The sequence below is a fragment of the Phyllostomus hastatus genome, unplaced genomic scaffold (genome assembly GCF_019186645.2).
Source record: "Phyllostomus hastatus isolate PE091 unplaced genomic scaffold, TTU_PhHast_1.1 phas_scaffold_1674, whole genome shotgun sequence".
Classification (NCBI taxonomy): domain Eukaryota; kingdom Metazoa; phylum Chordata; class Mammalia; order Chiroptera; family Phyllostomidae; genus Phyllostomus; species Phyllostomus hastatus.
The window spans coordinates 31,248,249-31,272,532 of NW_025334011.1; the positions used below are offsets into that span (position 1 = coordinate 31,248,249).

Here is a 24,284-nt window from a genome sequence, read left to right on the forward strand (position 1 = left end):
ATGACTATGACTAGTATTAATTATAATCTTGAGGATTCTCCATGAATTCTGAGTATGGGTCAGTCTGCTGATTCCTCTTCAAATACCTGAATATTGGAGACCTGTCCTTACATCAGGACTTTTAAAGGGATCAGTGATCAGATAGCTTTAGGAAATTGTCATCTATGGCCAAGGATCCTCTTCCATCCTCTTGGCATGGCCATGCTCCACCGTCTTGTGTGGCCCCTGCTAACTTCTCTTGGAGCGGCAAGTCTGGGGGAAGACCTCAATTTCTTGGTGACGTCAATTATGAAGTGCTAGATGAGACCACTGCCAAGAAGTGCTTGCTCACCCTCCTTTCACAGGCAGGGGAATCTCCCTTTCCTGTTCTGGGTGAAGCTGAAGAAGACTCATCAACAAAGTCCAATCCTTCTCACCAATTTCAGCCCACACCTCCCAGTAACTGAACTTGAAAAACATCTGGTTGAAACCACTTCCTATCTGAGACTAGAGAAGAGACTGCCAGACACGATTTCCTGGCTGAACAAATCAGCCTAACACTTATAAAGTACAACTCCTGACTATCATAGAGACTGGAAGGACCAGCAAGGATGACAACCTAATGGACCAATCCCTTTGTCTCCCATCTTCCCAGCACAATGCTAACAAGAGGCTGACAGGAAACCCAGAATTTTGCAGAGAAAGATCTTCTCTTCACTGCCGCTAAGTCTATCCCAGGTGCCAGGAAGATGGAGCGAAGCTTGCTGATGTGGAGGTTCTTCACATTCATCATGGTAACTGACTGCGTGATAGGTAAGGGGTCACGGGTGCCCTCAGGAGTGTGGAAAGGCTAATGGGTGTTATATCTCCCCAACCACAGAATCACAGAGGGGACCAAATAGAAGGGGCAGAAAAGGGGTTTGAATCCTGGGCTGTATTTCTTGTTCATGACCCTCTGGGGCTCCATTTCATGCCTCAGTTACCCCTGATCCATATAAGAGCTAGGAATGGTGGACTTTCCTATGACTCAAGGTCTTTGACAGTTAATTCTGGGATGAATCAAGGGGCCTGGTATTTTAAAAGAAATTTTCTTTCATTTCTCCATGGATTTAGTTTCCTGCCTCACTCACCAGCTGTTAAAATAATACTAAAAATCTGCTAGAAATAACTCTAAAACCATGTAAATGTGTCTGCAATGTCAGTAACTTATATATGAAATATTGGGATAATTCAAGATCCCAGAATAGTTTAGGTTCAAGGATGTATACTTTGTTTTTCACTGCTTAAATCATACCTAGGAAGCCCATTATAGGTGCAACTCTATAGAAATTTTGGAAATATAAGAATGCTCATTTTCAGAACACTACTTTTTCTTATGTTCTTGTGTGTGCACTATATGTATGTGTATATGATATTTTATATATGCAAATTTCATATTTCATTCATCCTTCAAATGTGTTTTGTCAAAGTTGTTTTTTTTAAAGAAATAACCACCAACTTTTACCTCAAACCATCCTTCTTAATTGAGTGTGAATTTTCTAATGACTTCTCTTGTTTACCTAGAAAGAAAGATAAGGTAGCAAAGTCTGTAATTTCATATCCTTGTTTTCTAGATATACAAGTATGGGTGAAAGTAGGCTTGCTATACAGTGGTTTGTATGGAAAATAATATAATAATTAATAAATAATAATACAAGAATAAACTCTGTGTTTCACATACAACTATAAACCTATTTTTTTCCACCCCTATATGATAATCAAACTGGCTACAGAATGATGTGTCAATAAGTGAAACACAATTGTGCATGGAGTCCTTTTCCTTGTTTTGGGGGAAGTGGCAAAGTTATGTTGGGCTGTGAACTAACCCAGGTGTAAGTACTTCTTCACTTTGGAGCTGAAGTGGGTATAATTTTAGGGGTGCTTCGAATGTAATTTCTGTCTTATCAGGGTCTTTGCAAAGTGGGAGGTCAGTCCAAGCCAGAACAGAGAAGTCTTTACAATTATTCATGCCCTATTCCTGGGAAACACATTTAAAGTAAGTTCATGTTATTGCTAACAAGTTATGACTTATCTGAGGATATGAATGTTCTTGGTGGTAACAGGGCAATTGGAAGTATTATGAGGACTCTTTCATTCACTCAGTCCTCCAAAAATTTATTCAATACCTTTTATTCCACTTTTCAGTACTATAGAAAATATAAAAATAAATAAGACACTCTCTATCCTTAAGAGATTTGTAACCTAGTGAAAGGGAGAAAGGCATAGATATAATAACAGTAATACAGTAATAAAGTTGGAATATGAAGATCTATGGGATCAGGAAGCTACAGAGGTGGTTTCATGAAGGTAGCATGCAAGTAGAGCCCTGATGGATTAGTAAATTCCCATAAATGGAGATTCCAGACCGGGAGGACCCGGTGAGCAAAGGCAATGGAGCATTGGGAAAGCATGTGATCCGCTGTGGCCCTGAGCATGGGACAGTGAGGTGAGGACATTGGGAATTAAGACTGGAAAGGTAGGATGGGGTCAAATGAATGACCCAAGGTCTTGGTTAGCAGGCCAAAATTTTTTAACTTCATCTGGTAGTCTATAAAAGACTACTAGAATATAAAAATTATCATTTATAACATACCTTCTATTGCCAGATATATGCCTTATTTTAATCTTCATAATGATTTTGCAGTGTAGATGTCACAAATCCACTAGATGAAGAACACAAAACTTGGAAGTCACACAGGCAGTGACAGAGCTGAGGCTCAAACCCAGGTCTCTCTTGCTTGTGCTCTTTCTGTTTTGTTCACTCCAGACAGAGTCAGAGCTCTATGGAAAGGACTCTGGCAAAGAGTGGAAGGACATTAGGTGCACAGAGGCAGTTCATGAGGCTCTTGAAATAGTCCAATCCAGAGGCAAGTGAGAACTTGGTGGCTAAAGAGAGTGAAATGGGTTGGGTAAAAAATAATCTCATCTCAGACTTTATTCTCTAAGAACTCAGTCCTTAAACAATTCTTTATTCCTCAGGGGAAAGGTCTCCAACAAAATCAAACATTGTCAACAGACACAATTTCTAGCTGATTCATGAGGCAGGTTTTCATTCTGAAAGTTTCCAAAGCCACCATTTAAAATTGTGATGGGTTACAGGGGATGTATTAATAAACTTGGGTGTTTTTAGTCTCTATATTACTGGGTCCTGGGATGTGGTTAAAAGAGAATTCTCCTGATATTACCAACACAGCACATTATTGAAGGCATTGTTCTCAGAACTGTGGAAATTCTGAGAGTTTATCTATGCCTTGATCACCTTTCTTTCGTTCTAGGAATTCTGTGATCAAATCTTCATCCCTTAGACTCAAAAATAAAAAAACAAAAAAAAGGTACAGAAACACATTAAGATGATATTTCTAATTATCCTTTCTTATAAAGATTATTGCCCACACTGGAATTTCCCATTTTCACATTTGTCATTAAAACACAAAATGTTTAACTCTTCACAGTTAATCATTCAATTTCTCTAGATCCTAAAATGTTATTACCACTGTTATATTACTCACCTTCAAGATACACCTTGGTGCTCCTGCCTTGGTTGGAGCATTGTCCCATACACCAAAAAGTTGTGGATTCAATCCCCAGTCAGGGCACATACTTAGGTTGTGGGTTTCATCCCCAGTCAGTCATGTAGGGAGGCAACTGATGGATGTTTCTCTCTCACATTGATGTCTCCCTCTCTCTTTCTTTTCCTCTCTCTCTCTAAAACCACTAAGCATATAGTTGGATGAAGATTTTTTTAAAAAGATATACTTTGGTGGGCCCTGGAGGGGCAGCTCAGTTAGAGTGTCTTCCTGATATGCAAAGTCTGTGGGTTTGATACCTGGTCAGGGCACAAAGAAGAATCAGCCAACAAATGCATAAATAAATGGAACAACAAGTCAATCCCTCCCTCACTTCCCCACCCCTCTCTCAAATCACTAAATAAAAAAGACAAAAAAAAAAAAGAGATACACCTTGGTGAAAAAGGGCTTTGGTAAGCATAGAGAGTACCTCATAAAATAGTTGCTACTTTCTTTAAAACAGTGTGTCTTAAATAGGCAGTGCTGTATATCAGCCATACCTATGGTCCATTTTAGACTTGAGAAAACTGAGGCATAAAAGAGTTGACTTTGCTAACAGACAGTTAGAGATGCTAGTAAAGAACTATGGATGAGCTCTACAACCCCACCATATAACCCCACTCTTCTCAAACAGAAGTATTCTTAAACTTTTAAAGCTAAATCCTTGAGTATTCTGGATAGTTCTGCGTAATTTCTTGTTGAAGTCATTCTTTTAATAGCTAGAGTCAGGCTATCTCTCAATACAGTAGCCGTTCAAGTTAATTTCCCTCCTCTTCTCATTGCTCAATGATCAGTAGAAACCTTAAAAATAGACAGTGTTCCTTTAGGCAGTGGGACAAGTCACCTGAGGTCAGTGGAGAGAAGAATTAGAGGGAAATTGAACTTTTCAGGGAGCTGATAGAGGGTCAAAACACCTCTTTACAAGCATTGTTGGAGAACTAAAGAAAAGACATGTGAAGGATGTGATTTTTTACAAATTTCTATACCTCCCAGGTCTTCAGTTTCTCTCTGTACAATAAGAATGTTGGTAGAGATGATTTTGAGGTCTCCTTCCAGTCTGTCAGGAATTCTGAAAAGGGAAAAGGAAATAAGCTTGGCTTAAAAGGCATTTTCAAGCTGAGGTACTTGTGGATGAAAAAGTTTCTAAACTTAAGACATACAAAACAAGGTCTGAGTTAAGAGACCTGTGAGTGTCAAAGTACTCACACTAACATCTCACTGTAGGTTATTTCCAACTCTCTCCACTGCACTCAGGCATGACCCAGTGCTTCCGTAATTGTTGCAGCTGTCCGTGTCAAGGCAAAGACACCACTAATGTTGGTGAGGCCTTCTGCTGATTCTCATTAAAGGAGTTTTTGCCTGAAAACATTTCCTTATTTCTCACAGGAGAGGTCTTACTTGAGTGGCAACCTACTCCTCTTCTCTTTATCCCAGGCCATTCCCTGTGAGAAAAGGAAAGTATTTTAATTCAACTGATTGCTTCAAAAAGTTATAAGCCCTTCACCCATGAAAATGTTCAAATAGGGGCTGACTGGCCACTTCTGAGGGATGCCATGGGGGGTGCACATGCTGGCTGGGAAGGTGGACAGGGTGGCACTCAGGCTCCTTCCCACTTATCTATTATGGTTCTCTTCTGCTGCCTTCCAACCACTATTTTTCACTTCCCTCCTAGAAAATGAAACTAGGGATGTGTGATTTTCACACTTTTCAAATCCAAAAGCATCCAGATCACATCTAAGTGTGGATTCTTGGTTTTAACCCACTGCCTGCTCCCCCACACCAAACTTTGGGCATCAGCAACAAATACAAAAGGAAGGGAAGGTGATTGAGGCTGGATGAGGGGAAGCCACTAGAGAGGTAAAATTTGAATCATGGGTTTATCTGTACAGGGGGGCACAAAAGTAGGTTTACAGTTTTTCTTCTGGAAAGCAACACAGTAATTAATAAATAGTAATACAAGAATAAGCTCTGTTTCATGTACTTACAATGGTAAACTTAACTTTTGCCCAACCCTGTATTTGGTGAACTTCCAAAACACAAACACTCAGAGTGAAGAGCTCTTCCACTCCTGTCCTCTCCACAAAAACATGGTCTCCCTTTCTCTGGAAGCACCTTAGCAGATCCTACATGAAAATTTGTCAAAAATGAAAAGAGATGTCCCAAACCAAGCAGAAAGCTGAAATGGTGGGCTCTGATCCCTTTGGATGTTAAATCTAGGATTCCTTCCACCTGGACTGACAATGTGTAGCCACCTTGGCATCAGTCTATGGCCCACCAGGGAGCCTTCTGTTACTGGGATCTCTACACTTCCTGAGACCCTCTTCTTCTGTTCAATTCTTTGTCTAGGCAGGTATAGGGAGAGATTGGAGAACCTTAAAGAGCTTCCTTATATCCTGCCTTCCTGTTGGTGCCCCTCTCTGATTATTTCTGCAGTTTGGTTTGGTAAAGTCAGCTGCTGCCCCAGGTGGCATCAATGGGGCCAAAAAGAAAACAAGAAAGCCCTGAGAACCTCACTACACAAAGATGATCCTCATGTTTGGCTCCTATATCCACAGTCTGAATTTCTCAACAGGAAAAACAGTGTGATAGCAACAATTCATCTAGCTTTTGGTTCTTAATCTTCTTTGAGTGGTAAATCCTTGAGATAATGTGATGAGATCTATTAACTGTTTCCTTAGAAAAAATGTGCATACCCACCCAATTTTGAATATAATTCTTGGATTTAAACCCTCTTTGTAAACCAGGGTTCCCAGGCAAGACCTCTGATTCCATTATTTGACATCTTAAGACTCATTGTCATGAATAGAGAGAATGAGATACAGGAAGTTACTCTCCCTGGTAAGGGAACTATAAATGGCAAGGGCCACCTAAGAGGCTTGGTGCCTAGAGAAGAGAGAAATAAAGGGTACCATGGAAGTAAAGGGTATCCCAGGCAAGAAAAGTGACAAAGCCAGGACTACAACCTAGACTTCCTAAATTTCAGTCCAATGTTCCCTGCATTTCTTTACATAGATTCTCAAAGACATGCACCCACTCATCCATTCACACATCAGGTTTACTGAGATGACAAAAGTGACAGTCCTTGCCCTCAAACTGCTTTTGGCCTAACATCAGGGATGAAACAGCTGCTGAGCAATTCTTGTCTTGAAGACTGACAAGGGAAGCCAACAGTATTTGCCAATGAGTCAACAACCCATCTCTGAATCCCCCCACCAGGCTTTCAAATAAGTCATCCATTTAGGGGAAAAGAGTAATATAATTGTCTCTAGGGATTTTAGGTATTTTCCACTCTAAGATTACTCAGATAGTTTTTGGCTATTTTGACTTGCTTTGAGGTTACTCTGGGATTTGATACCATCAATAAGGAAACACAAGTCCCACTGGGAAAAGTATTTAGAGTGGTGGTTCCCAGCACAAACTGCACATTGTGTGCACCTGGGATGCTTTAACAAATGTCTATCCCCTACCGCAGAATAAGTAAGATTAATTAGTTCAAATTCTCTGGGGTTGAGAACTGGACACAATAGTAAGTTTTAAAAAGTTCCTCAATGATTCAACATGAATTTAAGACTGAAATCCACAAAATAATGATTCCTATTTTAGTATGACTCTCTAATTCCCTTTCTATTCACTAAGAATGAGTGCTCTAGTGAAGTATGTCCCAAAATTTAATGTATTTACAAGTCACCTATGGATATTGTTATGAAGCAGAATCTGATTCAGGATGTCTGGGGGAGGGGCTGGGATTCTGTTTCAGACAGGCTCCTACATGAGGCCCATGTTGTTGGTGCATGGACCTCATTTTGAGTAGTAAGCATCACGTGAGAGAAGAAAAATGAGTTGTGTCTACCCACACAAAACTTGCAGTTAAAATGGGCAAACCAATCTGAGAAAGATTCAAGATCAAACTTTGTATAGTAGTATGTAGCAAAAAATTGACACATGCCATAGTGATCATATTAAGTGGATAATATGCTTCCTGGAGAGTTAGGAAAAGCTTCTCATAGGAGATGGTCCTGGGACTTAATGGCTCTGAATTTGTGCTTGTGAATATCAGGAGATGGGTTGGAGGATGGTGTTTTCTAATGATTTTGCTAAAGTTGCATTCATGGAGCATGCTCTGTGGGTAACAAACTAAAAATTGAGGAGTTTATCAGGGCAATGAAACTGATGATTCATATTTCACATACACACATACACATACATACATATATGAGTATTTGTGCATATGTGTGTGTGCTGAGCAAAATGAGGCTCAAATGGCTAGTGATTAAAAAAAAATACTTTTTCTCATATAAAAAGCATCTGAGCGCTCCTCATCTCACTTTAATCCTCTAGTGTCTATACACATCATTGGTACCTGGTAAACTTTATTCACTCAATAGATCACTGGATCATCATCACCAGAGCCACATGACACCTCTGGCTAACAGTTAGGAAGGCCAGGAGCTTATTTTCCCACATCCAAATTTCACCCCTGACCCAGCCCCAGCTGACCACATGCCAGTACCTACAGTCTCAGCTATCCATTCTGACAGCTCCACCTACACTCCCCACCACTCAATTCCTGGGGCATTGGGGTGGGGGGGGGGGTGGCCACCACGCTGGGAGGAAGGCAAAGGGAAGGAGTAAGCTGCTGATCAGAAGCTTGTGTTTCTGGCAGGCTGGCCCACAGTGGCAGGAGAGGGTCAGATCAGTCCGACACAATTTTGTGACTGCTTTCTCCCTTTCCAAGCTGTCCTCACACCTCTCATTCCAGATACAGTGAAAGAATAGGCTGGTGTCAGACTAGGAGAAGTTGAGTATTTTTTCCTCAAAAAAAAAAGGAAAAGTAACATGTTTCTGAAGATAAAAGGGAAGTTCTAAGTAGGCAATTGGTTTCTTTACCCAAAAGAGCATGGAAAATTGACTAGTTTCCAGTAGGCACTGATCGCCTATAGTGAGAGAGAAAGGTGAACCAGTGAATGAGGTGTGAACAGGAAAACAGATGGCTGGTTTAGGCGGACTGAGCATGAATACTGAGACCAATACCAATTTTCCTTTCAGGCTCATTTGCTTTCAACTTGTTCCAAGAAACATTTTGAACTGTAATGATAATAACACAAGTGACTATTCATATTTTATAGGCTATCTTTTAGACATTGTGTGAAAATGTAGCATTACTTCAGTTAATCCTTATTATCCCCACTTTACACCTGGCTACCTGAGGCTCATAGAGGTTAAATAAGCAGCCCAATGACACACATCTAGGCTCTGAGCCAGGCAGTCTCATTCCAGAGCCTGTGTTCTTTGCTCTTCTTCTAAATTGCTTCTAAAAGCCAAAGATATATGTGTTGTACTGACAAAGTTTATTTTCATTGTGATGTATATCCCACTTCTTCTGTGGTTTTGCATAAATTAATGTGCCTGTGACTACAGAAACCGACCCATGATGCCACGGAGCTGTCCCTCTAATGTACTGGAGGAACTGGTCTCTTAGGGTCCATCAGGTCCTTGGAGTCTGAAATCCTCTGAACCTTGCATTCCACTTCAGTGCTCGTTCTACCCCCAAAAGAGCAGTTTGCGATGTCTTTCTTGTATTTCACTGTGCTTCAAAGAAACTTCAGTCGGGCTAAGTCTGCCCCAGCCGCCCACAAAACAGAGGAAATTCTGAGCACCTCCGGGCATGATTCAACCACACCATGTTCAGGAATTGCCATTTCTACCCACGGAATCACCCACTCTTTTCTGTTTGGGACAGAAATAGATACCTCCTTCAGCAGCCTCACTGCTTTCTGTACTCTCAGCAATAAAAAAACAAAGGCAAGGATAGGTGGGTGCTTCTAAGGCAACATGGTGGGAGTTTTCTCTGCTGAGAAGGTTTTCAGAGTAAAAATGTTCTTGCCAAGGCAGAGTCAACACACAGGATGGGTGGGACAGGCGGAAGAGGGAAGCCATAAGGTGACTGGGGACAATCTTGCCTGTGGTCATTTGTTCCTTCCCTCCTTCCTTCCATAAGTAAGTATGGATTGAGCCACTACTATGTGCTAGATAGAGCATAAGAGGTGAATGTAACCCAATCCGTGGTCTCCAGGAGCTCACCAGACAGCAGGGGAGAAGTACATTACACAGATAATTACAGCACAAGATCTAAGGTACAAGTGTGAAGAAAGAGTGATGGAACACACAGATGTTCATTCTTACTGCAAGTCCCCAAAACTGAAGTCAATAACAGCCTCGTGTTTACACTATCATTTGGGACAAAATGAGGCTGAGCACATTAAGTCAGTATTAATAACTAAAATTATTAAAATCAATCACCACTGATTTTGAATTTGCAATACTTTATAGAGAGGATATGCAGAAGCCTTCTTTTGCTCAAGAAATTCCTTTACAAGAAAATGGGAACATTTCAGGTGGGGGTATCTACAGTCCTTTAAGATCAAACTGCTTGATTTCTCCCAAAGCCTCTAAGTCAGGGGTGTCAAACTCATTTTCAATGGGGAGGGGGCACATCAGCCTTTTGGTTGTCTTCCTGAATGTAATTTTGGACTGTATAAATGTAACTACTCCTTAATTAGGGGCAAGGAGCTCGGCGCTGCCACCAGGTAGAAACAAGGTGCTGGGCCGGATAAAACAAGGTGGAGGGCCCGATTCAGCCCACGGGCCTTGTGTTTGCCACCCATGTTCTAAGTGGTTTGGAAGTCCCACTTACAGATGGTGCTAACTGCTCCCTCCCCAGCTGTCTGTGAACAATTCCCCTGTACTAAACATCAGAAAGGACTTTCCTCTCCAAGGGAACTTAATCAGTTTGATTATATTATTATGTGCTTAAAAGAAAAGCAACAATGTTTCTTTAAAAAGTTTTGTTCTTTTTATTTCATGAAATGAGCCCTTTGGAGCAAAGTGGCCCATTTCCTCCTCAAAATATCAGTTATTATGATACCAAGAAAAGGGTGAAGGAATCATTTCTAAGAGTTTTGCTTGAAGTCCCCAAAACATAAGTTGACGTCAGCTTCTTCCTGTCTCAGAGCTCTGTGAGTTTCCCGGGAGTTTTGGGGGGTGATGACTTTACACAAGGTTGCACATTTGACATCTTTCCTGGCTGTGGCCAGGGGTATCTCAGCTTCCCCCGCTGATGAGAGCAGGCAGAGCCTTCAAACCCAGCTGAGCCCTGTGTGGTATCTGTTTCCGGCCCCTGTGGTAGTGACACCTCTGTTCACCACCTAATTTAGAATAAAAGGATTTTGTAAAAAGAGAACTTATTTTAAGTGAAAAGCAAAACAAGCAACTACAAAAAAACCCCCACCAAAACCCATTTTAAAGTAAAAGGGCAGTTTCCTCAGACATCCCGCTAACACCCAAGAGAACACGGTGACCGCAAATGGTTAGCATTTCAGCTCTCGGTATTTAATCATTTTGTCATTTATTTCACTTTTGGCTTTCACTGCATTCACAGATGGGGCCATAAATCTCAGTTTCCTTCTCCCAGAGGTTCTTTTTTTCCAAGTAAAAATTTTTTTTATTATGCTGTTACAGTTGTCCCATTTTTCCCCTTTGTCCCCCTCCCCTAGCGCCCCCCTTCCCTCTACTAATCCCCGCCCCTTAGGTCATATCCATGGTTCATGCATGTAAGTTCTTTGGCTTCTCCCTTTCCTGTATTATTCTTAACATCTCCCTGTCTATTTTGTTCCCACCAATTACACTTATTCCTTGCACCATTTCTCCCTTTCTCCTCCTTCCTCCTCCCAACTGATAACCCTCCAAATGATCCCCATAACTATGATTCTGTTCCTACCCTGGTTGTTTGCTTAGTTTTTTTTTTTTTTAGGTTCAGTTATTGATAGTTGTGAGTTTGTTGTCATTTTAATGCTCATAGCTTTGATCTTCTTTTTTTTAAATAAGTCCTTTTAACGTTTCATTTAATAATGGCTTGGTGATGATGAATTCCTTTAGCTGTACCTTGTCTGGGAAGCAGCTTATCTGCCCTTCCATTCAAAATTATAGGTTTGCTGGATAGAATAATCTTGGCTGAATAAAATAGGTCCTTGCTTTTCATCACTTTGAATACTTCTTTCCAGCCCCTTCTTGCCTGCAAAGTTTCTTTTAAGAAATGAGCTGATTGTTACTCCTTTGTAAGTAACTCTCTGCTTTTCTCTTTCTGCTTGTAAGTTTCTCTGTTATCTTTAAACTTTGGCACTTTAAATATGATGTATCTTGCTGTGGTCCTCTTTGGGTCCAACTTTATTTGGACTCTCTGTGCTTCCTGGACTTACATGTCTATTTCCTTCACTAAATTAGAGAAGTTTTTGTTCATTCTTTTTTCAAATAGCTTTCAAATTTCTTACCCTTTCTCATCTCTTCTGGATCCCTTATGATGTGAATGTTGGCTCTCTTAAAGTTGTCCCAGAGGCTAATTATACTACCCCATACTACCCTCATTTTTTAAAATTCCTTTTTCTTCTTGTTGTTCTGATTGGTTATTTTTTGCTTCCTTATGTTTCCAAATCATTGATTTGATTCTCAGCTTTATCCACTCTATTGCTGTTCTCCTGTAAATTGTTCCTTATTTCAGTTAGTGAATCCTTCATTTCTGACTGTTTTTTGTTTTTTGTTTCTTTTTTTTTTGCTGCTGAGGTCCTCATTATGTTCCTTGAGCATCCTTATAATCAGTGTTTTGAATTATGCATCTGATACATTGCTTATCTCCATTTCATTTAGCCTTTTTCCTGCAGTCTTTATCTACTATTTCATTTGGGCCATGTTTATTTGTCCCCTCATTTTGTCAGACTCTCCCAGGGGTTCTTGAGTTTCACTTCTGTGGTCTGAGTTTGCCATAGGCTGGTGCAGAAGCAACTTTGAGTCAGAGTGAGCCAGGATGCCTAAGCACCCTGCCTTCCTCCTCCTCATGTGATAGTAATTTTGGCTCCAGAGACTTTTTGTGGGCCAGTCAGGCACTAAGCTACATACTCTGCATCTATTGTCTCACAGAATCCTCATAATAGCCCTGTGAGATTGGTACCATTGTTATCATCCCCATTTTGCAGATGAAAAAACTGAGGTTATGAGGCCTAAGAAAGCAATGGAAGCAGGCTATCTGCTCTACTCTTGTACAAGGAAAGCAGCTGTCAGCAGGTATTGTTACTTCCCATGGCTTTTAACGCAAGCCTTCTATCTTTCATCTGAAGCTGTTTCTTGATCCATCTCCAAATTAATCTCTTCTGAAAGCAGATTTCATGATGACATTTCCCTGATCAAAGAGTTCAAATAATTTTCTGCTGTCTGTGGGACACATTTCCTCTGCCTGGCATCTAATATTCTTCCCTGGATATGCACATGCCCTCTGCATAGTGAGTACCCCAGCTCCATGCACCCCAGCCAGCAGCTCTTCTTTTCTGCAGGCACAACTACTTCACCTGTGATTTCAAAGCTTGCCTGCTAGGGGAGTCTTACTTCCCCCCTTACTGGAATCATCTTCCACATCTCATCTGCCTCCTTGGAATTCTGCTCAACTGGACAACATGTTGGGAGAGCAGAAAGGGCTCACGAACTAGGAAATCTACAGGCTTGAATTCAGATCCCAGCTTGAACTTGCATACCTCTCTTTTAAAGTAATCATTGAGTGCCATTCTCTGCAGGCACTAGCAAGATGGTGAGATCAGAGGGACATGGTGCAATAAGCACAGCCCACAGAAATGACAAGGTAGTCTGGGAATGCAGAGGACTGTCCTAAAACCAGGGCTGAGAGGGTCCAGGCAGCTTCCTAGGGAAAAATGGCAATGAGGAAGGTCTGTAGGTCAAGCAGGGATCAAGAAAGAAAGTAGGAACTAAGTCTTAAATATAGAATGAGCATGGCCAAAGACAAAAGACATGGTAAATTCTGAGAGCTGCATGTAGTTCTACCAGGCCAGAGCATTCAGGTATATGGCAGAGGTAGAGACTTTGAGGCTGGGTGTGAGCTATATCATAAAGCCTTGCCAAGCACAAGGATAGACTATATTTTGAGAGGAAAAAATACCACAGAGTGATCTTAAGTGAGAGAAAGACATGATCTGTACTTTAAAGTGTTGGCACTAGCTTCATTGTGAGTGATTAGCGGCAGACAAGAAGGGAGGCAGGGAGTGGCCGACCCCAAATGTGCTGAGTTAGGCTGCTAGGTTAGGTGATAATGGATGGTAGGCAGGTTCCTTAAACCTCCATGGGCTTCAGTTGCTGAGAATATAAAATGGGAATAACGCCCACCCTCCTTACTGGGTGGGCTATAAGGCCATGTAAGACAGTAAAGTAACCTAAAGTAACCTAAAGTAGCCTAAAGTAACCAGGATGCAGTAGGCAGTCAATAAACATGACTTGCTGGACTTCTAATCTGCATAGCCAAAGGCCCAGTGGATCTTTCCACATGAATATCTCATAGCCTTCTCAAACTTGATACATCCAGAATTGTTCCCCCAGGTCTACTCTTTCTCCCTTATTTCCTGTTTCAATGATAACACCATCATCCACCCAACTGCCCTGGAAACCTGGCAAATTCCTTGTTTCTTTCCTATCAGTTGTCCTATGCACCCGATCAAGCCCCAAATCCTTGGAGATTCCAGCCCTTATAATCTCTGGACGTTAGCAACCTCTCTCCATGGTCTCACTCATTAATCCCACTGAGAAGGCCTGCAATAACGATCCCACAATGCAGGACAGAGGCAGAACAGGGGCAGTGGGAGATCAGAGGCTACAGTGACTATAGGAACAGATGCAGCTAAGACACAAAGGCAAGGAAGGTATGAATGCATCTGCTGCTAGCCTGTCAGGTCCAAATGTCTCCTTTGCCACCAACCGACTACGGGGCTCTGGGAAGGTCACTCACTGAACCTATCAGTACCTCACTTCCATCATCTAGAAAATGTAGACAACAAGAACCATTCATCCAATAATTAAGTATTCAATGATTCCTATTTATAATTATACTATAGTACCTTGTATAATATGTATATTTTAATTATATTATAATGATACAATGATTATATTATTTAGCATTAATATTTATAATAGCCTACTTCATAGGTGACTGAGAGGATTAGAGGCGTCAGTATGTGTAAAGTGCCTAGAAGAGCTCCTGGCATGCAGTTACCCTGAGATAGTTTGAACAAGTAGCACTCCCCTACAAGGAAGCAGACTGAGAGAGGGGGTGTTTATGCCCCCTTTCAGTCCTGACTTGTGGCTTAATAAATACTTGCCCTATAGTGGAGTGAAAGATAACATCTTTTCAACATCATTCTGACTATGCCATTTAACCACCTAGGGGGATGGCAAGCTCCCCTACCTGCTTTGGGTCAGTTCATAAGCAGGACTGAAGGTATTAGTCCAAGGCAAGGAAGGAAGTATATCTAGTTCAGTCTCTGTAATTATCACATCCTTGATGAGTTCCACTGGTTACTTTTTAGCACAAAGCAATTCCCAGTAAATCTTGGAAACATCTTAAGTTCCCATGTCCTTAGAAAACTCAGCCACCTTGGATTTAAATTCTATAAAAGCCTAATGATAATGCCCATTTTGCAGGATCAGAGACCATGATTTAGTATGTCAGCTAAGAAGTTACATAAGATGGGAACGGTAGAGCCAATACTTCTAAAGGGAGCACTGGGGAGCACGGAAGGCTGTTTCCTTCAGCCCTGGCTGAGGGAGAGTGGCCCACAGACTGAACTCAACTAAGGCCTTTCGGTTAAGTTGGCTTTTCTATGGCCAGTCCCTGGAGTACAAGAGAGGATTTTTGGTATCAGTCTAAAATCTTAACTGAACCTCCTCCCTACCCTGTGTTGTTCACCCTCTCGTCCCCCTGGAAGTCCGAGGTCAGGGGGCCAGCATGGTGGAGGTGTGGGGAGGACTTGCTTCAGGGTCACAGATGGCTGTCTTCTCACTGCGTCCTCATGTGGCAGAGAGAGGAAGCCAGCTCTCTCACGACTCTCAGAAGGGCTTGAATCCCACTCATGAGGATTTTTACCCTCATGATCTCATCTAATCCTAAAGGTTCCACATTCTAATACCATCTCATTGGACAGTAGGGTTTTGACATATGAATTTGGGGATGCGGGGCTAGAGACACCCAATCCAAACAGTATGTGCTTGTGTCTAGCTTAAAATTGAGTGTGATTTTTGAGAGCAGGGAGTGCCTCAAAGAGAGGGGTCTAAGTGTGAGGATATGGCAGGAGAGGGGTGGCTGATGGCAACATTTGAACTAGGGGCACCTCAGGTTGTGTACAGGTGAATTTGATGTGCCAGACACAGTTAGGGCCTGTGTCAATGTGGCTGGCCTTGCCTTACACCCAGACTGGGCCACAGTTCTGAGGAGAAACACTTTTTTGCTGAAGTCTCCATTGTTTCACATGACTTTTTCCTTTTTTTCATCTTTTCTTTGTTTCTCTTCTGGTCTTAAGTTTCTACCTGGCATCATACTTACCTATCCAGTATTCTTTAAAATCTCAGAAGAAATTCTGTTGTTATCCTGTTGAAAATATCCTCAACTCTGAAGTCCAATTTCGTAGAAAGCTCTCCTTGCAGAAGACTGTGGGTGGAATTCACCCATGTAGCATGTTTTTACTAAAAATATTATTCTGTCCCAAGAAATAGGTTTCATAGATTTGAAGGAAAACTACTTTTAGATTTCAGAGAAAGAACAAGAGTATTTTTCTACCCTCATGTTTTTCTTATCTGATAACCCTTTAATTTTCATCAGGTTGACATTCTGTGGTGAACTTGTGGTTAACCCTTCCATATACAGAAGCTTTTTATCAACTGAAACGACTTCCAGGGGCAGAAAATAACCAGTCCCAACTTTTCACTTGCAGAAGCATTTGAGATACCAAAACACAACAGTTTTGACTTAGAGACAGCTGCTGGGAGGGATATTTTTGGTTGCCTGCATTCTTTTGTTTCTTCCAAGGTTAAGAGAAAATAACTGGATTCCCATCCTCCCTCCCCCTTTTATTCTTGGTAACAAGTGTTGATTAAGGCACAAGCTGTTTTCCAGAAGGGTCTTACCCCATGAGTCACTCATTCTTCAGTTGTGGAAACTCTGACTATTTGACCTACTAGGCCCAGCCAGGCCTCAAGGAACTGTGGGTCAGATAACACACAGGTGCTAATTACTGCACATTACTAATGTGCCCAACAGCACCAAGACTTTCTCCCTCAGAGTACACAGCCTCCCCTCTTATTCAGGGAACCAGGTACCTTTGATGACAGTAACTTCCCTTGACCTCATTGCCCCAGTTCCCATCCCAGTGACACCAAACTTGCTTCTGTCACATTCCCCTCAGCATTTTCCTAGCTGAACAAAGATGGATAATTTGTTTGAATGAATGATTTAATGAACAGTAATACCATTAGCAATACTCCCAATCATTTATTCAGTGCCTACTGCTGCCTGTGTTGATAAAATAGTTTAAATAAATAATGGGGGATGTGGGCCCCCAACAACAGCCCAAAGTGACTGTAAGTATTCAAACTAAATGATGGTGACCTAGCTGACAGTGATCAGGGAATTGACCATATTTTAATAGATTTGAAATTCATTATAAACTATTCATGTGAATATATGTACGAGGAAGGAAACTGATATAAAATTCTCATAAATAGTTCTTAGAAGATGAATTCAAAAGGAACTCCATTTCCTTGCTCTGACACAATGAAGCTTTAAGTAATTAACATGTTAAATAATTTTTTCCAGGTCACAAAGCAACCTTACATATTTTATCATTTTGTCCTAAAAACAGCACTGTTTGAGAAGTTATAAAGGCAATACACAGGATTTATGAGGCTTTTTACAGATTTTAAGATTTTTTCAATTACATTATTTCCACTGATATATTTCTTTTAAAAATATTTTAATGTATTTTTTAGAGAGAAGGAAAGGGAAGGAAAAAGATTTCAAGAAACATCAATGTGTGGTTGCCTCTCACACACCCCCTACTAGAGACCTGGCCTGTAACCCAGGCATGTGCTCTGACTGGGAATCGAACCAGCGATCCTTTGGTTCGCAAGCCAGCATTCAATCCACTGAGCCACACCAGCCAGGGCTCCACTGACATATTTCTGTCATCCATAACCTTGTGATTCACACTCCAGCAAAACATTCTACTTATAGTCCCCTGAAAATAACACTCCCTCTGCCAGGTAAGCTATTCTGTGGAACCTCCCAGGTGAAACCCTATTCACTCTTCAAACATGATACAGCCAAGAGCAGCTTTTCTCCTTATCTGGTTCATGGACTGGGGTAAGATTCCTCAACAGGGGGCACCATGTCAGGAGACCCTGAGACCAATCAGCATGGCCAAAGGCAACAACTTGGGGTATCTAAGAAGCTCCTATGGTCACATGTTGGTTAATGACTCTGAGGAATCTGCCATCTACTTTTTCACTGGCAAACTCAGTTGCCAAAGTGAAGCAACAAAATGCAGTCAATATCTCCCAACAAAAACTTAGTTCATGTGAGAAAAACCCATTTCCTGGATCAAAAGAAAAAGAAGGGAGGCCCTAGCCAGTGTGGCTCAGTTGGTTGGAGTGCCATCCCATAAAACAAAGCGTTGCTGGTCCTATTGGTGGTCGGGCATGTGCCTGGGTTGCAAGGTTTGGTTCAATGCTTCTCTCTCAAATCAATGTTTCCCTCTCTGTCTCCCTCCCTCACTTCCCCTTTCTCTCTCTTAAAAAAAAAAGGGGGGAGACTTTTTTTTTTGTTGTAGCCAGAGATAAATCACACAGGTGGAGAACACATAAAACCTCACCTCTAGGCCATTTGTTATGCTACTGGTATAATCAGTTCTGTATTTTAGGATGCTTGATATGACAATATTTTAAAGATATATTGGAGGGATGGAGAGATCAAAGGTAGAGAGAAACAATAAAATACTGTTGCTATGGCAGGTGAACAGTTAGGAGGTAATGAAAGTGGAGGTGAGAAAAGATGTGAACAAGAGTATTGCAGAGGTAAAAATAGTGACTCTTGGGAAGCTATTTGATATGAGGGCAAAGGACAGGTGGAATTTTAAAAAGATGCAGAAGGGTCAAGCTTGGGAGACTGTGAGGGTCATTAACAGAAACAAGTCCAAGAAAAGGATCAGAAGATTGTGTATTTGTTTTTAACTTTTAATTTTGAGTTAATTGTAGATTCATATGCAACTGTAAATAAGAATAGAAGTCTCATATAGTCTTCATTCAGTTTCCCCCATGATTATAGCACAATATCACAACCAGGAAATTGACATTGAGACAATCTATCAATCTTATTCAGATTGTGCCAATTTTATATGGACTCAATAGTGTATGTGTGTATTTAGTTCTATTCAACTTTATCACATGTATACAGTCATGCGACCTCCACCACAGTTAAGATGCATAACAGTTCCTATCAGAAAAATCCTTCCTGCTACCCTGATGGAGCCACAGCCACCTACCTCCTTCCTTCGTAACCCCTGACAACAACTAAGACATTTTCCATTTCTATAATTTGTCATTTTAAGAATGCTAAATAAATGGAATAATATAATATGTAATCTTTGAAATTGGGTTTTCTCATTCAAATTCAGTCCCTTGAGATACATCTTTCTGCATTCTTTAGCTGGCATTATTCTGTAAAAGACAGGTTTCTGCCCCCCCCTTACACACCCCATGGTTTTTTAGCATCACCATGAATTGCTATCTTTTAAAATTATTTTAGTACTTTAATCATTTATTCTCTTGGATTTATTAGATGTACTATCATATAATTTGCAAACTGAGATAGTTTTATTTCTTTTATTTCCAATTTTTATGCCTCTACATTATGTTGTCTGATTGCATTGGCTAAAACCTCAATGGCAATGTTAAGTAGAAGATAAAATAGTACTCTAGGAACAAAGATAAAATAGTAGCCTAGGAACAAAGTTTTTTTCTTAAGTACATTTTATTGATTATGCTATTACAGTTGTCTCATTTTTTTCTCCCCTTTATCATCTTCCATCCTGTATTCTCCCTCCCATCAGGATCCACCACATTTAGTTCATGTCCATGGGTCATACATGTAAGTTCTTTGGCTCCTCCATTTCCTGTGCTATTCTTAACCTCCCCTTGTCTACTGTGTACCTACCATTTATGCCTCTTACTTCCTGTACTTTTTCCCCCATTCTTCTACCTCCCCCTCCCTGCTGATAAGCCTCCGTGTGATCTCCATTTCTGTGAATCTGTTCCTGTTCTAGTTGTTTCCTTAGTTTTTTTTTTAGGTTCAGTTGTTGATAGTTGTGAGTTTGTTGTCACTTTACTGTTCACAGTTTTGATCTTTTTCTCAGATAAGTCCCTTTAACATTTCATATAATAAGAGCTTGGTGATGATGAGCTCCTTTAACTTTACCTTATCTGGGAAGCATTTTATCTGCCCTTCCATTCTAAATGATATCTTTGCTAGATAGAGCAATCTTGGATGTAGGTCCTTGCCTGTCATGACTTGGAATACTTCTTGCCAGCCCCTCTCTGCCTGCAAGGTTTCTTTTGAGAAATCAGCTGATAGTCTTATGGGAACGCCTTTTCAGGTAACTCTCTCCTTTTCTCTTTTATCTTGCTGCTTTGAAGATTCTGTCCTTATCTTTATTCTTGGGTAATATAATTATGATGTACCTTGGAGTGTGCTTCCTTGGGTCCAGTTTCTTTGGGACTCTCTGAGCTTCCTGGACTTCCTGGAAGTCTATTTCTTTTGCCAGATTGGGGAAGTTCCTTTCATTATGTTTTCAAATAAATTTTCACTTTGTTGCTTTTCCTCTTCTCCTCCTGGAACCCCAAGAATTTGGATGTTGGAACATTTAAAGTTGTCCCAGAGGTTCCTAAGCCTCTTCTTATTTTTTTTGAATTCTTGTTTCTTCATTCTGTTCCGGTTGAATGTTTATTTCTTGCTTCTGCTCCAAATCATTGATTTCCTTCCCAGTTTCCTTCCCGTCACTGTTGGTTCTTTGTATATTTTTCTTTTTTTTCACTTTGCATAGCCTTCACCTTTTCCTCTATTTTGCGACCTCAACCATTTCTATGAACATCCTGATGACCAGTGTTTTGACTCTCCATCTGATAGGTTAGCCATTTCTTCGTTGCTTAGTTCCTTTTCTGGAGTTTTGATCTGTTCTTTCATTTGGGCCATATTTCTTTGTCTTTGTGTACAAGTCTAGGTGAATGTTTCTTCTTTAACTTCTTGGCTGTCACACTTCCATACAGTTCAATTTCCTGGCAGTTCTGGTTGTATTTTGTGCTTAAATTTGTTATTGTCCTTCTTTTGATTATGTGAGGAGGCAAAGTGTATTTACCTACACTATTATTTTGGCTGGAAGACTAGTAACAAAGTTTTGAACAGAGTTGCAGTACCAGAGGACAGTGAAGTGGAAGGTAGAAGGGCACAGAGTGGCGCTGGAGCTCAGGGATAGAGATACGGATCTGGAAGAGACAGCATAGCATCATTACTAAGAACATGGGCTCTGAAGCCTAGACAAGACTCTCAGCTCCATTACTGTAGGTCCTCTAGTTGTGTGACCTTGCGAGGGATTACCTCAGGCAATTTATCAAACCTCCCCGGACCTCAATGTCTCATTTGAAAAATGGCAGTAATATTCACAGCATTTACTTCATAGCATAGTTTTCAGAATTAAATTAGTTAATATCTATAAAGGGCTTAAAATTATTCTTGGAAATTGGTGAGAACTCAATAAATATTAGATTTTTTTTTTTATCATTTGGAAGCCACGGCATAGAGATGAGGACTGAAATGATGAGACTTCTGAGAAAGAATAGAATGACAAGAGCCAAGGTCAGATCATTGGGAAACTCCTAGACTGACCCATTCTTAACAATTTTTTGGTCATGGATTAATCTGAGAATCTCATGAAAGCTATCATCCTTCTTATTCCAGTCTAATCATGACAAGGACATCAGACAAATTCCAGTAGTGGGGCATCCTACAAAATACCTGACCAGTGTTAATCAAAACAGTCAATGTCATTAAAAAAAAAAAGAAAATGAGAAACTATCATATCTTTTCTACAGCCAAGAAGAACTTAAGGAGACATGACAACTAAGGGTAATTCAGACCCCTGGATGGGATCTTGGAACAATGAAAAAAAAAAAAGGACATTGGGGAAAAGTGAGGAAATCTGAATAAAGTATAAACTTTAGTTAATAATAATGTATCCATATTGGTTAATTAGCTGTGACAAATGTAACATACTAATGTAAAATATCAGTAATAAGGAAATCTTGGGTCAGGAAATTTATAAAATGAGAGTAAAGTGCTCATTCAGAAAAAGAAAGCCAAAGAGATGAGCAACCAAGGGATTGTGATGCCTTATGATACCAAAAGTGAAATTTCAAAAAGGAAGAGTTAAATTTGGAAGCATATGCTAGACAAATGTTGAGGAGAATGAGAACCATTAGATATGACAAGAAGCTTGACTGGTGGCTTATTGGTTTGCTCTGAAAAAAATATTTCCAGTGGAAGCAGAAGACACACTGAACAGTTATGGAATGAGTGGGTAGGCAGGAAATAGAAATGAGGTGAACAGTTCTTATGAAATACTGAATTAGGAAGAAAAGAAATAATGATTGATTGGGGGGGACTTGAAGTAACTGAGATGTTTATAGGCTGAGGAGGGGATCTGGTGGGAGTGGGGATGCTGCAGCAGGGACAGCTGAGAGGGCACAGCTCCAGTGGCTGTAGAGAAGAAGTGATACAAGGCACACTGGTGTCAACTTTAAAGAGATCAGGAATATGTTTTATGTAGAAAGAGAAAACAGAGGAAATGATGAGTAAAGATGGGCCCATTTTGAGATATTGAAAGAAATGTTGAGGAACTTCAAAACTAAGGGAGAAAGTAGCAGGTAAGTGAAAAAGGGCAATGAAGCAAATACTTCACCTGACCAAATTCGTAGTATCACTAAGGGTTGGGGTGGCAGTAGAATGCAGAACAGTGCCTAATCTTTTGACTTCTGGCACTGGCTCTGTACCACTAGCTGTATAACTTTGAATAAGCTAATCAGACAGACTCTTAGGCTACATTTCCTCATTTATGAATAAGATAGGAATTCCTTTTAAAAGCATGTCACAAAAAATCTTAGGTAAACTTAAAAAAAATCTGTGTGCCAAATATTACAATTTTCAAGCTAGAAAAGCCCCTCTAAAGGTTCTCGAATTCTTATAAACTTCACCCAACTATCAAGGCAGTCTCTCATTCCATGGTACTCTTCCTAACTTCCCATGGGAATTTCCTCCGGGGGCAGGGGGTAGATGAGCTTCAGGCACTGTGAAATTTGACCAGGGACCTAGGAGGAATTCTTCTTACTCCATCTCATGGACAAACATCCAAGGTGAGACTACAGTGAACCAGTGAGTGGAAATGGAAGAAGACTTGAGCCTTTAACACTCAGAACTGATTTGCTTTCCTTCTACACTTAGGTGGCAGATCCAAATCAGCCAACAGGCTCTAAACTCAAGGTCATCATTGCTAAACACTTGACATTTTAAAATGAGGACAAAGTGTTCTCTTCTTTGAAAGTGTTCACATTTCTTACCTCACCAACATCTACTCTGTTGACTGCACCAGAAACTCTCTTTGCTCTGTTGAGATCCATGATGTCATCTCTCATTTTTCCTCTTCCTTTGCTCCCCACTTGCTAGTGGTTGTACAGTCATACTAATATCCCTTCTCTTCCATCTCTCCAACCTACCTGTCCCCTCTGTTCTTTCCCATTCCCAAGACTCCTCTTAGCTCTCACTCAGCCTATTATAATGGTCTACTAATTCCTTACCCTTCAAACTGTGGTAGGAACAGCATCAGCAATCCCTCAGAGAAATACACATTCTCAGGCCCCCCTCCAGATCTGCTGGATCAGGATTTGCGTTTTAATAAATTCCCCCATGTAACTTGTGCACACAAAAGTTTGGGAAGCACTAGCCCAATTGGTCACTCTACCGCCCACCTCTGTCTACCCTTCTGCTGCCCGCAACTAGCCATCTGTACACTACTGCCAACAAATGTTCTTCTTAAAAAATAGACCTGAGTACAGCACCCCACAGTCATAAATTTTCAAATGGCTCCCTAGTGATGTTCACATGATTTCCTCCATGATTTCATTCTGATGATTTCCTTCTTGCTTTCTCTGCTAAATATCTTGAGTGCTCAGACTCAATGATAACCTGAACTAAATAGGTCCACTCAAAGTTCCTCATACATACACAGTATTTCTCCAACACATCACCTTGCCTTTCTTGTGCTATTCTACCAATCTGTGCCTGGGAAATGCTTTTAATCCCTCCAGGTGTGCTTACAGAGTCATTATTTCCATAACTTTCTTCACACTGTCTTACCTACCATATGAAAGTAATGGCTTCCTTCTGGGAACTCATATCACTTTGCATTTGTTCTTTTCTTCCTACCAGTTATCACTTTTCTGCTTTGCCTTAAAATTGCATACCTGTCCTTATCTTCTTTACTAAATTACAAAGACATAGAGGCAGGGATTGCAGCTTCATTTTAAAAAATTTATTTGTGTGACATTGGTTAGTAAATTTATATAGGTTTCAAGTGTACAATTCTATAATATATCATCTGTGTATTGCATTCTGTATTTACCACCCCAAGTCAAATCTCCTTCTGTTACCATGTATTTCACTCCTTTTACCCTCTACTACCTCTATCCCATCCTCCTTTCCCTCTGGTGACCACCATA

General features: G+C 40.6%; 1 protein-coding gene across 2 annotated transcripts in view; it reads left to right on the forward strand.

The window, feature by feature from the left end:
- The first annotated feature begins 376 nt into the window (after nt 1–376).
- IL2RA (interleukin 2 receptor subunit alpha) overlaps nt 377–24,284 on the forward strand; it is a 57,671-nt gene continuing 33,763 nt past the window's right edge. For both annotated transcript variants that reach the window (XM_045858186.1, XM_045858187.1), the window contains exon 1: nt 377–792. In XM_045858186.1, the coding sequence (XP_045714142.1) occupies nt 729–792 (64 nt within the window). In that variant the 5' untranslated portion in view covers nt 377–728. The remainder of the gene's footprint in view (nt 793–24,284) is intronic.